Here is a 14028-nt window from a genome sequence, read left to right on the forward strand (position 1 = left end):
TTGAAAAATAGTTACTGTAGAGCTGAAGTACTGCAACTGATCAATTGGAGCGCTTCCAGTCCCTGGGTTATTTATTGGAGGTTCAGGGAAAAGTGATGGGTTAAAGATGCTTTCTCTGCTCATTACCATCTGAAAATATTATGTTTTCCATACAAGCAATTGCTGTAGTGCCCCAGGGAAGTAGCGTGATTGGACCGGGAGGGTGTATTTCTCTTTGGTAAGAACATTTTGGAAAGCTGCTGTTCTGTATTTCCATGTTGTTTATATTAGGTTATACATGAATGATTACATACAGATTTTTTTCTCCCAGTACATCATGAAACAAGCTGCAAGAAGCATAACAACCTGCTGGTTTTAAGCATTAAAAATAGTCATTCATTTAAATTAGAAATAAACAAAATAGTTTCTCTTATACCCAATAATTAACACTGGAGAATTAGCTGTGAGGTGAGCGTTGAGACTGCTTCTTTAGTGAGCTTTATTGAAGTGGCAACTGAAAAGTAAATTCCAGTAAGTAGCCATTTTGTATATAATGACAGCTAAAAATGTGATTATTTCTGTTCTTGGAGTAAATGTGACTCTTCGGAAAGCCAATATACCTGAACCTGACTCGCTTCTCTCTGTGGAGAGACATTGTAAGGCCATGACTGCTGCTCTGAACATCTATATGTGACTGGTTTGAAACCAGTAGCTTTTCCAAGGGGGGCTGGCAAAAGCAAAGGAAGCAAAATGTTACGTGGTTAGGGGTACTTCTATTAAATTTAGATGTGACAAGATGCATTTTTCTACAGAGGAAGGAGAAGAGTTTAATTCCTGTGATCACTCGTCTATGCCATGCTCCATGGGTTGTGTGCCTGACACTTCAGATTGTTGGTTTTTAGCTAACGGCTCTGTGAAACGCTGACAAGGCACAGATGCTGATATGTGGCCTTTCTTATTTAGCATCCAAAGATGATGGGCAGCATGATGAGAGTTTTTCTGACCCTCCTGTGGACAACAAACTTGGTTCAGCCAGACGTGCCTGAAGCTGCAGGAGGTAAGGCATTGCCCATACTGCCAGTGTGTGGCTTTAGCACTGGTGGGTGACCAAGGCCCCTCCACGTGTTGGTCAAATGCACTATTCTGCACAGGAATAACAGTCCATGGCATGCCGTGAGTGCAGGACGCAGATCATGTGCTGTGTTAACATGAGACAGTTGTTCCCTGTCTCAGGTTGCTCCCAGACAGTGCCTGAGGACTCTTTTGCTTTGAGAGGAAAGAACCACGAGGCATGTAGATGCATGTTGTGCCATGCTGTTGTAGTTTTACACCCCTGGCTACTGGCCATGCACCACACAGCCACTCGCTCGGATTAAAGGGGTGAAGGGAAAAGAAACTCGTAAGCTGAAATAATAAGAACAATTTCATAACTAAACTACAATAATATTGAAAATAATAATGATGATAATAGTAATATATACAAATAGACAAATGAGTGATACACAGTGATACTGCTAACCACCCCATGACCAAGCTAACGATCCCAGAGCAGGGAGAGTCCCAAAACCGCAACCCTGGAACAAAGATAAGAGCCCGAGTGTCTGAGAGACCGAGACAACCCCGAGAGAGGGGCGACCCAGAGGGAGACAACCTGGAGCAAGAGAGAGCCCTTCCGGACAGAGCCTCACCTCTACACGGGGCATGACGGGCATGGTATGGAATAGACCCTTGGCCAGTTTGGGTCTCAGTCCTAAACCTAAGGTCGAATCCTGGGCTGGTCACTGGGGCTGTGCTCCCTCCCAGCTTCTCCTGCCCCTGCAGACACGGGCACAGCAGAGAAGCTGGAAAGTCCTTGACTGTCCTGGCAGCAGCTCTAACCATCAGTGTGTGATCAGCTTCTCCTCAGCACAAATCCAAACACAGCCTCTCACTGGCTGCTGTGAAGAAAGTTAACTCTGTCCCAGATGAAACCAGGGCACATGCCACGTGCCCTCTGGGCTGGACAGTAGTTCCTGGCCTGGTTTATTCAAGAATTTACTCCGGCCAAAGCAAAGGCATTATTCCAGATAGCTGTTGGATTTTCAGGAACAAAACTGCAGTTAGCTGCAGAAACATGACGACACAAAGCATCGCTGGCGTAACACTGGTGTGTCAGCAACCTCAATGGTGATATTTTTTTGTGGGTATCTCAATGAGGAACGTTTTAAGGGAAGCCGTTCAGGGTGCTTTGTGTTGGGGTTTTCTGAGCCTTCATGAGGCAGTTTTCCTAATGCAAGATGCATGCTTGAAAATTGAACTGGTGAACATTAAAGGTTGAAATCATGGGAAAAGTGGGGACTAACATCCCTCGGCTGCCTTAGAGGTGGTAATTAAGGGAGGACAGGCTCTGAAAAACTCTAGAAATGGAGGAGAGTAGATGGATTATTTAATTGCCTTGCTATTTATACGCTAACATTTTCCCCCAGCATGAGATCTTCCTCATTTCCATATGAGCTTCAGGAGTCCCTCTTGGCCTGTCGTTTAAAATTATCATTCCCATCCTTCTATGTTTTCTTCCATTTGTGCTTAATTCCTCTGTTCATCATTGTGTTTCTTCTCTCACATATAACTTCTTGTGGCTGTCAGCCTTCTTACAGATGCCCAGTGCCTTTGTGGCTAGGAAGATCAAGTTGAAAAACCTGAACGTCATTTACAAGCCAAATATAATATCATTGTGATTTTCAAGTTGCAATTGTTGGAAAAAATCTTTTTTTTTAAGCTAAGTTTTCAGTAAACTCTTATTTGATGAAGTTTTGCTTGTTATTTAAAGATATTTTTCAATAATTAGAAACATTTTATAAGAAGCTGTTGAGATAATATAATATTGAAATTAAATTATTTGCTTGTATTGCTCATTGCTCGTAAACAGCTATTGCTCTAAACAATTTTCTGGATTACTGTTACGAACATTTTTGTTTTCTCCCTTATAGTTCAGGTTTTCCCACCTGCTAACTTCACCCTGACAGTCTTTGCATTAGCGCAAGTACTTTTACACTGGAAACCAAACCCTAATCAAGAACAAAAAAACTACACTATCAGATATGATGTGAAAATCCTCAGCCCTGTGCCAGAAGAGGTAAGATAAAGAATAAGTCCAGTATCCTAAGAAGGTTAAATTCCTCTTGACTTAAACGTATTACATCAAACCAGGGCGCAGTAGGCGTGATATGTCTCTTGAATGATTGACATATTGAATCACTTATTCTCTTATATCTTAAACTAATACTTTGAGCACTGGAGAGGTTCCCTTATGGGTCCAGCTCTGCTGGGACAAGGGCTCACCTGGGATTTGTCAGTCTCTGCAGTGCTTGTCTTGTGGGGAAGCTGGATACTGGTTTTAAGTGATGTTGTTCCCTGTTCAAGTCAGGTCACTTCATTCACATTAATGCCAGGATATCATTAAAATATCAGATCATGCTTCATCACAGCTGTAAGCTATAGACAATTTATTGGTAAGATAAGGGTTCTCCTGTCTTAAATGAGAAACGTTACACACTTTTGTGGATTATTTGTACTCTCTAGCTCTATACAGTTAATATAACCAGTTAGGCTAGGTGGCTGCTTTACCTTTTTGCAAAGACTGGATCAGTCTTTGCAGGTCCCTTACTTTGTCTTCCGTTACATGATGCTTATTTGATTTTTTTTTAATTTCAAGTACGATACAAAGAAGACTCACAGTATCCGAACAGCTGTGCTTCACAATGGTTTCTCCGCACAGATTCGGACGTTACTTCTCCATAATGACCTTCAGCTGAAGAGTGACTGGGTGAAGGGAGAACTCCCGCCTCTGCCGGGTAAGAAGAAGTGCAAGGGAGGATGAATTTTGTGTTTTGCCCTGGTCTGTGGACTAGGCATAGAAAGGTGACAGGTTTAGTACTTGGAAAATACTGCATTTTCTCCTCTACCTGCTACACTGATCTTACAAAATGATTTAGTCCAGGCCTTTCACTACTGCTGTGGAGACTGGAGTACAATCTGGAGGTGTACAACATGGAAAACCCATAAAAAATTTTCTAAAAATTCCTTGATAATGCTAAGGTAACCTACTTTTTATACACTCTAGGATACTGAAAAATCATATTTCCTTGAATCACAAGGTGTACATAAAATATGTAATGGTACTGTGTGTTGCAGCTTTACTTACACCATTTGTGAACCTTCATCCATCCATAACTGGTAGACCTGTGTGATAAGGAAGAAAATTGGGTACAATAGACATAGATATAAATCAACCAAAGACCATAATCAAAGTGTTTTAGCAACATGAATTTCTTATGACTGTTGTAATAAGATTTTTCTTTCTGCTTTGTAATTCCTTGACTCTACAGGTGCTCCAGAGACATCTGTCACTAATCTGTCCTGTGTTACTCGCATCACCATTTCTAGTACTGTTTCTCTCCATTGCACTTGGCTTCCTGGCCAAGGGGCACCAGAAGATACCGAGTACTTTCTATTTTACAGGTTGGTGTTTTCTCCCATTTCAGTCAGGAGTGAATTTCTTTAAGAACATCATGTCTCACAAGTATTTTAATTTAGGTATGAGACGTACACTGAAGAGTGTCACGATTATATCAAAGACAAGTGGAACAGAAATACTGAGTGCAGATTTTCAGTGACTCATATTGATCCTGAAGAGGTTGACAATCTCGTTGTAATACACATTAATGGGTCTAGCAAATATGCTTCAATCAAACCTTTTCAGCAGTTATTTAACCAAAATGCCATTGGTGAGTAGAAATATTTATTTTTTTAATTTAAAATGTCTAGCAGGATTGTCAAAAGATTTGTGAGAGAATATTACAGGACTGAATGCTTCTTGATGCTGGTGGAAGTGTATGCTGGTTTTGCATAGACATGTTAATAAAATTAGAAGAGATTATAAGACAGAAATGGATAGTTTTAACTAACTTTGATTTTTTTATTGTAGATGACAGAAATAAAAAGCTAGAAGATACATTTAGTTATTCTGTTAGCCAAAGCGTTATTTCCAATATTCATTTTCAATTGATTTAGTCAATATACCTTCAAGTGCAGTTTTTACTACCTTTTATTTTCCAGCCTTTATTTAGAAGGAAAAAGGCACATGATGTTCAAGATAACCATGTCATTTCAAAGAAAGGCATTAGACTGTCAAATAAAAGGTAGTATCAGCCATGTCTATAATCTTTCATCCACCCAAATAATTTATTTTCCTTAGTTAATTCCATGCCTTTCACTTTTTTGAAACAGATAACATTTCCCTTTTTCATGGCTTCACTGAGATAAAACAATTGACATGCTTTCTTCTTAGAAATCATCCCCATAATTGCTGCTGATCCATTCCTTTGAATTTGCTGCAGTTTTCAGTAACTTTCCTGGTTACATCTGTTTTTTTCCCCAAAATAAGTTTTTCTAATTGTTCTATCATTAATTTCATGCTTTTGTAAAAATTAATTTAATAAATTCCCCCCACACACACTCAGTAATCTGGTTTTCTGAAACTGTTAAGTGGATATTTAAAATGTTTTTTCCTTGACTATTTTCTCCAATACACTTACTCTTCCTAAATCCTTATATTTTCTGCCCAAAATATGAAGTAAAGTCAAGTATTATAGGTCCTACTTGGAAACGCTATCAGGTTATAAAGTTCTCCAATTGTTAGTATTTAAACTTTGCTCTATAAATAACTTACCAGTACAGTTTTCTTTTTGTAGAGAAAGTGAACGTTCCCAGAAATGTCACTGTATTCTTAGAGCAGAACGATCTCCTGGCCACATGGGAGAAGCCAATTTCTCCTTTCTCTAAAGAATGTTTTGAATATGAATTTTACCTGTTCAACTTGAAGTCAGGTAACAAGCAGGTAATTGCTTCTCTGATGCCCAGTTACTACACAGCATTCCCATTTCTGATCTGACTGTCCTGTATAGCTACAATTTGCCTTTATGCAACCTGGTGAACAAGATTTCATATTCATGGATATGTTACGGATTTTAAAACATTTAAAATAAAAGCTGCTATTAGTACATTTTTGAAACTATGGACTTCTGGTGAAATTTGTGTCCCATTTGTGACTACTGTTCAGCAAAGCCAAAGTCTTATTAATTTTCGTATTTTTCCTCTTTTTCTGGACATATTTATGTCTGCAACAAACTATCCCCAAGAGACCCAGGAAAGCAGAAGGACAAAAACTGGAGTTATTCAGTTTTATGCGTCTGGGTTCAGAACAGTGTAGAGGACGGACAATACTGAACATCCAGCATTAAGTGTCTTAAGGGAGAATGCAAAAATCTTTCAAGAATGTGCTGTGAAATATTGGTGTATTATGAGAGTAACTGCACCTGTAAAAAGAGAGATCTTACTTCAAAAGCAAGGCCAGGTGCTCACTGTTAATCTAGAAAAGGAGTTTTTTAAAAATGAAAAGATAGACATGATTAAAATTTATTTTCTGAATTGTTTACTCTGAAGTAATCTATACAATATTGTTTTCCTAACAGATAGTGAAAATATCCTCCAACAACTTCAGATTACAGATTGATGCTACCAGCAGGTATTCTGTACAAATAAGAGCTAATCATCACATATGTTGTACAAGAGGATTTTGGAGTGACTGGAGTGAAATTATTTATGTTGGTAAGAATGACATGCTTTTGACTTTTATTGAATATTATTCTATTGCTGGAAAAGAAATGCTGCCTAATCGTGAGCACGCAAACACCAAGTAATTTTAATAGAAGCCAGGAAAATAGGTATTTGAAGAAAGAAACCTACTTGTTAATAGCAAGGGGAGTTAAATCTGTGTTCCATTTAAAAAAAAAAAATCTCCCAAGCAAACTTTTGGACATATGGAGGGTTTTTTTTAGACAGTGTTTTGTTTTTACATGCTTATGTTTTCAGAAACTGCTTTAAACTGGCTTAAGCCCTAAGTTCTCGGTAAGTTTTTACGTGTGTTTCCCTGGCATGCATCATGATGTTCATGCTGGAAGTTAATATGAGTGATCATGTCAACTATTACTTTGCTGGATCTATCTGAACTCTTCAATGTTGGGGGCGGGGAAGAAGAGCATGGTTATATCATCTTTGGAACATGATAATTTGCCCCACTTTGTTCTGTATTTCTTGCTTGCTGAACATGTTTTTCTGGACATAACAGTTTCCTTATCACAGCACGTTATCAACTGTTTCTTCTTAGACATCCTCCTCCACTCTTATCTTTTGAGTTTCTTAACTTCCTGGTTTTCACTTAAAAAAAAAAGAAGTCCCTTACACTCTCCTGTTTACTGTACTTTTCCCTTTTATATCTGTTTGCTAGTGAATACAAATCTGGTGGTGTTTTGCCTCCTTGCTCTAACACACCCCCTTGACCTTCCCACCTGGCTCCATGGCCATGATGAGACCCTGGGAAGGGGGGGCGCTGACCAAACATCTCATTAATTAACAAAACTGGACCTGTTTATTAGCTTCATGCCCTTATGTGGGAAATATTCAGATGAGACCAACTTTAAGACCAGTAGACCTCTTCTGAGCCCATATCCTGAGAAGAGCACTGTCCTAGGCTGCCTGTAGCAGCAATCCTCCAAATTTGTTACAAACTGAAGCACAATTCTGGATCCTTTCCTTGGGCTGTGGTGATCAAACCCTGTGAAATGCAGCCATACGCTGACAAAGCCAGCGTTGTAAAACTGCACCTTGATTCCAGCTGTCCCTAAAAGGTTGTTTAGGAGCATTACAGTCAAACAAATCTAGATAGAAGTCGTTAGTGCAGCCGAGTGGGCTGGCCACCTATACTAACTATGCACAGCAGCCTGATATGAACCAAATCTGTGAAGTTAGTATTCTATAAAAATTTACTAACATCTCACACATATCCAAGGACAGGCCCAACTACTTCAGTCTTCCTTATGCAAAGGGGTTTTTTTGAGGCTTGTTGCAGTTCACTGGCACAGCACAGGTTCCTGCATAGGTCTCCGGTTTCAGTCCATACTCAGGTCTCATTGCTCTTAACTTGCTCTGCAGCTCTGAGGAAGTTTCATCTGTTCACCCAGGCAGGTGCACATGCTCGTGCTGGTTCCCAGCGGTGCATGGGTTCGGGGTGGTTCCTCCAGGCACATCCAGAGAGAAGCCCAAGGAGGAGTGTGCCAAGGAGAGCCACAGCATCACCTCTGCCATTGCTGCTGCTCCCACACCTTACCCGAGTTGCAGTAAGACTTTGTGTTGCCAATCATGCCTTTTTGGGGCCATTGCCACAGACATGAGACGGAAAAGACTTAGGAACGTGCTGATTTTGGTTTGGAAAATTTGGTTTGGTTTGATTAAATCTTTTGTAAGAGTGTGTTTAAAATAACCTGCACTAAAATAACAGATATAATTTATCTTTTTCTTGAAATTCAGGGCAAAACAAACTGGAGAATCCCGTAGTCTGGATTCTCACTGTGCTTTGTGTCTCCACGTGCTGCATGTTCCTGCTTGTTGCTATAATATGCAAAGTGTAAGTATCATTGTCTTCTTTTTAATTAACTAAGGACTAGTTGGTCAACAGGTGTGGGGGATGTTACAAGTTTTGCTTAATTTTAAGAAGGGCACTGAGTTTGGTATTCAAGCATAATTATACAAAGCAAAAGTACTGAATAAGTAATACTCAGCCTCATTAATTATCAATAATAACATTCAGCAAAATTGGTGGAGTAAGAGGGTTATTCGATTGAATCTTAAACAACAAAACCATATACTGAGTGAAGCAAATTTGTTAAAAATCCATTTGTCCTTATCTTGTTTCTTCACTTAAATGGATCTGGCTGGGTCAATGATTTCACCAGGAGGACTCTGTCTTTAACCCTGGTGAAAGCTGCTGAGAGCACCTTTCATAGCTCAGATGTACAGGCCAGTATTTTCTCAGCCTTGTCTCGTTCAGCCTGCAGACCCAAGCCACATGCTGAGCCTGGACATGCAGTCTGAATTTCTGTTGGTGTCAAGGAGCACGGTAGATGTTCTGAAGAGATACTCAGTGCCTTTGTGGTTGCTGCTCCTCTTGACCTCTTAAGAGGAGCAAGTGCATTGAACTATTGTTTGCTTTGAGCTTTTGAAGTGTTTAGTTTATTTGTAATGACTACAGAGGCTATGGATGCCACATAGTAAAACCAGGTGCCATATAGCCAAACTTCCCAATATATGCTGTGAAGAAATGCAGATGCACTTTGGATTTCTCTAGCTGTGGCTAGTCAAATCATAAGTGATGAATTAAAGAATCAGTGTAATTACAAGCTTCTCCCCTGGAACATGCAGCAAGCAGCAATTACCAGTATTACAATAAACACAGTTCCCAGTAATGTGAGTGCTGTCCTTGACTCTGCTAATTCCTTATTAATTTCTTGAATGCTTTTTAATTTATTGTTCATCCTGATGTGTCCTTGGCTATTTTCCTTTCCATACCACATTTCCTTTATGAAATAAAGGTCTTGTCTACAGGAATGTTATATTAGAATAGCTGTTATTAACTCTCCCTAAAGAGTCTGTTGTCTATGATAACCTGTTCTTAAGTCAATTTAATTAGCATAGTAGGTCTCAATAAGCAATCCTTTTTGGAACACAACAGAGGAACTCCACAAAGAGTTTATTCATACACATTTGTTCCCAACTACGCAGCCTTGACTTATTGGTGGAAATCCCCAAACCGCTCTCACTCCTATCACTGATTCTTTTACGGACTGACCTGTCTGTATAGCTGTAGGTCCTCCACTGATCATCTTCATCAGCTCTCTTCTCTCTCTTTGGGACAGCAAAGCACCAATATCAGTTAGTTCCAACAACAGTTAATAGCAGTCATACTGCTCCATGTTTCCCTGTGGAGTTCTGCCAGTATTTCGATATTAAGCAGTTACCCGCTGTGGAGATCCTGAAACACATACGGGGGGGAAACAGGTATAGGGGAAGATTTTTAATCAAGGACCAGCTTGAAGATGCTGTACTAATGCATTTTATGAACTTTAATACTTAGCCAAATTTAAGCTAGCTTTTCCAGGTTCAGCTGCTTGATGGTTGGTTGCTTCTAGGAGTTTCTCTCTGCCTGGCTAGTATATAATTCCCTAGGACCCAAAGGCTCATTACATTCCATCTTTGCCAAAGTGATTACAATTTTATCTGCCTGCTGCACTGAGTTTCATGAAGTTGCTAGCTCTACTCCACCCTTCCCAAGCTGCTGCTTGCTCAGTCTCCTTGCCACTTCTCTAATCCCCCAGCCTGCCCTGGGAGGAGGTGAGAAGTGTAAGAAGATGAAAGGCAGTGCTTAGCCTGCTCATTTGTTGTGTCTGCAGATATGAAAAAAAGAAAAATAGAGCAAGTTCTCTAGATCACAGTTTCATTAGTACTCTCAGTTTTTACTGCTCTTGAAAATTCATGAAGTGTACCATGCAGTTCAAGCCACAGAATCATTTCAAATTTCATACAGTTTGAAGCCATTATAGGGAATTTCGTTATAGCAAAGAGTTCTATAAATTTTTCTGCATACTTCCTGGTGATTGCAGGCATCAGAGATACAGACCACCATTTGGGAGGAATGCTACAAAGCAAAATAACCTTTTGGGACTGTTTGCATAGTCTTTTCCCTTCACCTCCTTGCAGTACCTGAGGGCGTTACTGCCTTGATAAAAAACACAATTTAATGTTTTCCTAGTTTGCCCTCTGTCTTTATGAATGAGCATCTTCTGTACTTCCTTAGCCTGTGCCTTGGAATAACATTTTCTTCTGGAGGTGAGCCCACAGGAGGATGGAGTTAATAACTTGCTCCAGGGTTTGGAGCCCTCCTTACCCCAGAATCAATGTGTTCATCCCCACGGCCGCCAGGTCCCCTCCCTCTTCTGCACTGCACTCAGGTCCTCGACCCGCAGTCACCAGCCACTTGCTACAGGGAAGCTGTTTGGAAAATGTCACCGGGAATCTTGGGGGAGGCGAGACACTGGAAAAGGCACTCTAACGTACTGCGAAAACAAATATTTTATCAGTCTCATTGTAGCAGTTAGAAGAGGGAAAAGAAGAACTTGTTCTTTTTCTTGTTTCTCTTTATTTATCTTTGGGATTTTCATGTCACAGCCTGTGGGAAAAGTGGCAAATTTCAGACAGACAGCACCAGAGTGAGAGCCCATGAAACGCTGTGTTAAGGCACAAGGGTCCCGTGGGGTGTTTCCAAAGCCTGAAGGTCCAAGTAGTACTCATGGAAAGGGCCACACTCTAACCGGGGTAGAGACAAGCAGCGATAACTGGAATGCTTTTTGTGACAAGATATTTAATCACATAACTCCAACTTTTCAGTGTCCTGCAAAAAAGAACAGGACCATTCTGAGGGCACTGCTGTCTCCACCCCCACCAGCACCTTACTGCAAAGACTCTTGCACCTGAGGGGCAAGCAGCCCCCACAAACACGAGTGGGCTTCTGCCTCATTTCTGTTGGGCATTTGTGCACCCCTCCTTAGGTGCTTGTATGCCAGAAGTGATGTGTAACTTACGCTTTTTGCCAACTCAATAAATAATTTTGATCTGGCTCCATCAAAATCTTTTCTTGACAAACAGCATGACTAGAAATGCACCATTTCCAAGCAAAACCAAATCTGTTTGGTTACATCACACAGCAATAGCATAAATCAAACCCACACTCAGAGCTGAAGTAAGGTACAGGTGAAATCAGAAAGGCTTGGGAGACTGGATGGAGTGCAGGAGCTGGGAAGACAGCAGCACTTGCAAAGCTGACCTGGGTATGGACACAAAGCCCAGCCCTTAGCAGGAAAGCTGGAGAGAGCAGAGATGATGCCAGACACTGTGGTGTTGTCACTCATCCTGGTCCCACTCCTGAGTGACACCAATGCCACATTACCGACCCACACTGCTGGTGGTGACCACACAGCGTGACTTGTCCTCTGCAGCCAGCGATGGCTGGACTGTGTTCAGCATTTCAACAAATGGGATGCAAATGACTCTTAAAGCCAACTCACACCCTGCTTTTCCTCCCCATATTCTCACTTCTGGCTGTTCACCTCTGTCACAAACCCTTGTCCATGTGCAGCAACAGGGAGACATCCCATAGCTTGCTCCGTCGGGTCTATCAGGCAAGCAGTGGTATCCCTGCCCCTAATAGTTAGTTAAACATTGATGTCTCCTTCAAGGCAACAGCAGCTCAGCCAGGAAGGCTTAGGTCAAATCTGATAGAAAATATTATTCTTCCTCACCTCCCTGGTGAGGAGAAATAATAGGATAATGGAAAACTTGACAGAACTCAGCTTTTGGAAGTAGCATAATCATAAGCACATAAGCGTTCAACTAACCAGACATCAGGCAGGAAAACTGCCACAAAATAAATGGGGCAGAGCAGCGGATCTGCCCATGGTCCCAGCCCCAGGGGTGTAAGGGGGGTGCAGCTGGGGCTCCACCTTGACCACTTCCCTGCTTCATGGACATTGGGCTCACTCCACAGAACGGGTGCTACATGCTAATTCTGGGCTAAATTCTGTCGTCTTCCCTCAGGCCAAGTTCCCATGAAAATCTGGCCCTATTTGGACTTGTGCTATCCAGGGGTAGAGATAGCGGATGCATTTTAGCAATTGAAAGGTGGTCTGTACTCTGGGATCTATCAAAGACGAGAAAAAGTTCACTCTGCAGCACTTGCTATCACAAAAACACATATGCCAGTGTGCTTGAGCCAGACAAAATGGTGTCAGGCAGGTAAGGAGAATCTCAAAGGGTGTTAGCAGGATGAGTTATTACCCTGCTAAGCAGAACCATTTGCTGTCAGCCATCTCTGGTCCCGTTCCTTGCCTCCTCGTTGTTCCCTGGGCACACAATTATTTGCAGTTGCTCTCCCACCACGAGTCATGGGCAGATTATGTCCAGAAACCACAGTCTGAGCGAGAGGCAGCCTGTCTTGGATGTCCAAACAAAGCAGATGACAATGCAGCCCTTGGGAAGAATGCGAGTGCCAACAGACAGATCAGAGCAATTAGTTTCTCTCTGAGACAGGCCCACTGCTGGCCGTTAACACCCACGGCAACATCCCCTCGGATCAGACCTGCCAGCCCAGCGCTCTGCCGCGGCTGTGATGGGAGAGGCTGATGGGGGGAGCATCCGCCCACCACCCCCTTGTCATCCGCATGTCCCCAGGGTCCAGCAGTGTCCTGGTGGGACCAGCACACCTGCCCAGTCCTCGGGGTACTCACTGGTGGACCGTTACCCATCACTTTCACCCCTTTCGAGCCTGCTGCTGCCATCAGATAGTGATGACCGAGTGGGAGGGAGCAGGAGGGCCGGCGGTGCAAGGAGATGTCCCTTTTCACGGGGCTAAACACATGCTGCTTGGCGGATATGTCTTCCATCAGAAACAGCAATTCTTTCACGTCCCTCTGCTACTGTTTTTTTTTCAGAAACCACATATGGAGTATATTGTTTCCACCAGTTCCAACACCCAGCAACAAATTCAGAGATCCCTTCCCAAATGACTACGAGGTAAAGTAACATTTTTATCACTTTTTTGTTGTTGTTGTTTTGTTTGTGTGCTGCTCTTTCCCAGTAAGGCTGGAGGTGTATAACTTGTTAATTGCTCAGTTAAAGCCTTTTGACCTCTTAGAATTTCTAATGCCCATATTAAATGTGGGCTACATCGTCAAATGCATTGTACAAAACATGCCAAGTGGGTGATACCTGGGTGCAATTGGCATAATGATATGTACAGCCCTGACTATAACATTGCATTAGCCATTGAATTTAGCAATTTATGAGGCTAGTTATGCAGTCAGAACTGCTGTGGTGGGTTCTCACCTGGCTGGGTGGCCACCTCCACTGATGAGGACTGGTCCCAGTCTGCAGGAACTCTGCATCTTGTTTGGAGACAAAGTGTTCTGGGGAGGGCTAAAACCAAACAAAAGTAACCTGAAATCAGAAAAAGCTATTCCTGCACTTTGGCTTGGAGGAAGGATTAAGTGCTATTGTCGAGTACTTTTCTAATATGCAACGAATTCCAGGCACATGGTGCTGTACCTACGGCTCTGCCTTTTG

The 14028-nt window shown here is 41.9% G+C and overlaps 1 protein-coding gene across 1 annotated transcript in view; it reads left to right on the forward strand.

Annotated features, from left to right (window-relative positions):
• Window positions 1-963: 963 nt before the first annotated feature.
• The window catches only part of IL5RA (interleukin 5 receptor, alpha), a 14098-nt gene continuing 1033 nt past the window's right edge, over window positions 964-14028 (forward strand). The window contains exons 1-9 of the mRNA XM_010073790.1: window positions 964-1036; window positions 2949-3094; window positions 3674-3812; window positions 4347-4479; window positions 4555-4745; window positions 5712-5857; window positions 6492-6627; window positions 8386-8482; window positions 13398-13479. Of these exons, the coding sequence (XP_010072092.1) occupies window positions 964-1036; window positions 2949-3094; window positions 3674-3812; window positions 4347-4479; window positions 4555-4745; window positions 5712-5857; window positions 6492-6627; window positions 8386-8482; window positions 13398-13479 (1143 nt within the window). The remainder of the gene's footprint in view (window positions 1037-2948; window positions 3095-3673; window positions 3813-4346; window positions 4480-4554; window positions 4746-5711; window positions 5858-6491; window positions 6628-8385; window positions 8483-13397; window positions 13480-14028) is intronic.

This window comes from Pterocles gutturalis, unplaced genomic scaffold (assembly GCF_000699245.1).
Source record: "Pterocles gutturalis isolate BGI_N339 unplaced genomic scaffold, ASM69924v1 scaffold41062, whole genome shotgun sequence".
In the NCBI taxonomy this organism is placed as follows: domain Eukaryota; kingdom Metazoa; phylum Chordata; class Aves; order Pterocliformes; family Pteroclidae; genus Pterocles; species Pterocles gutturalis.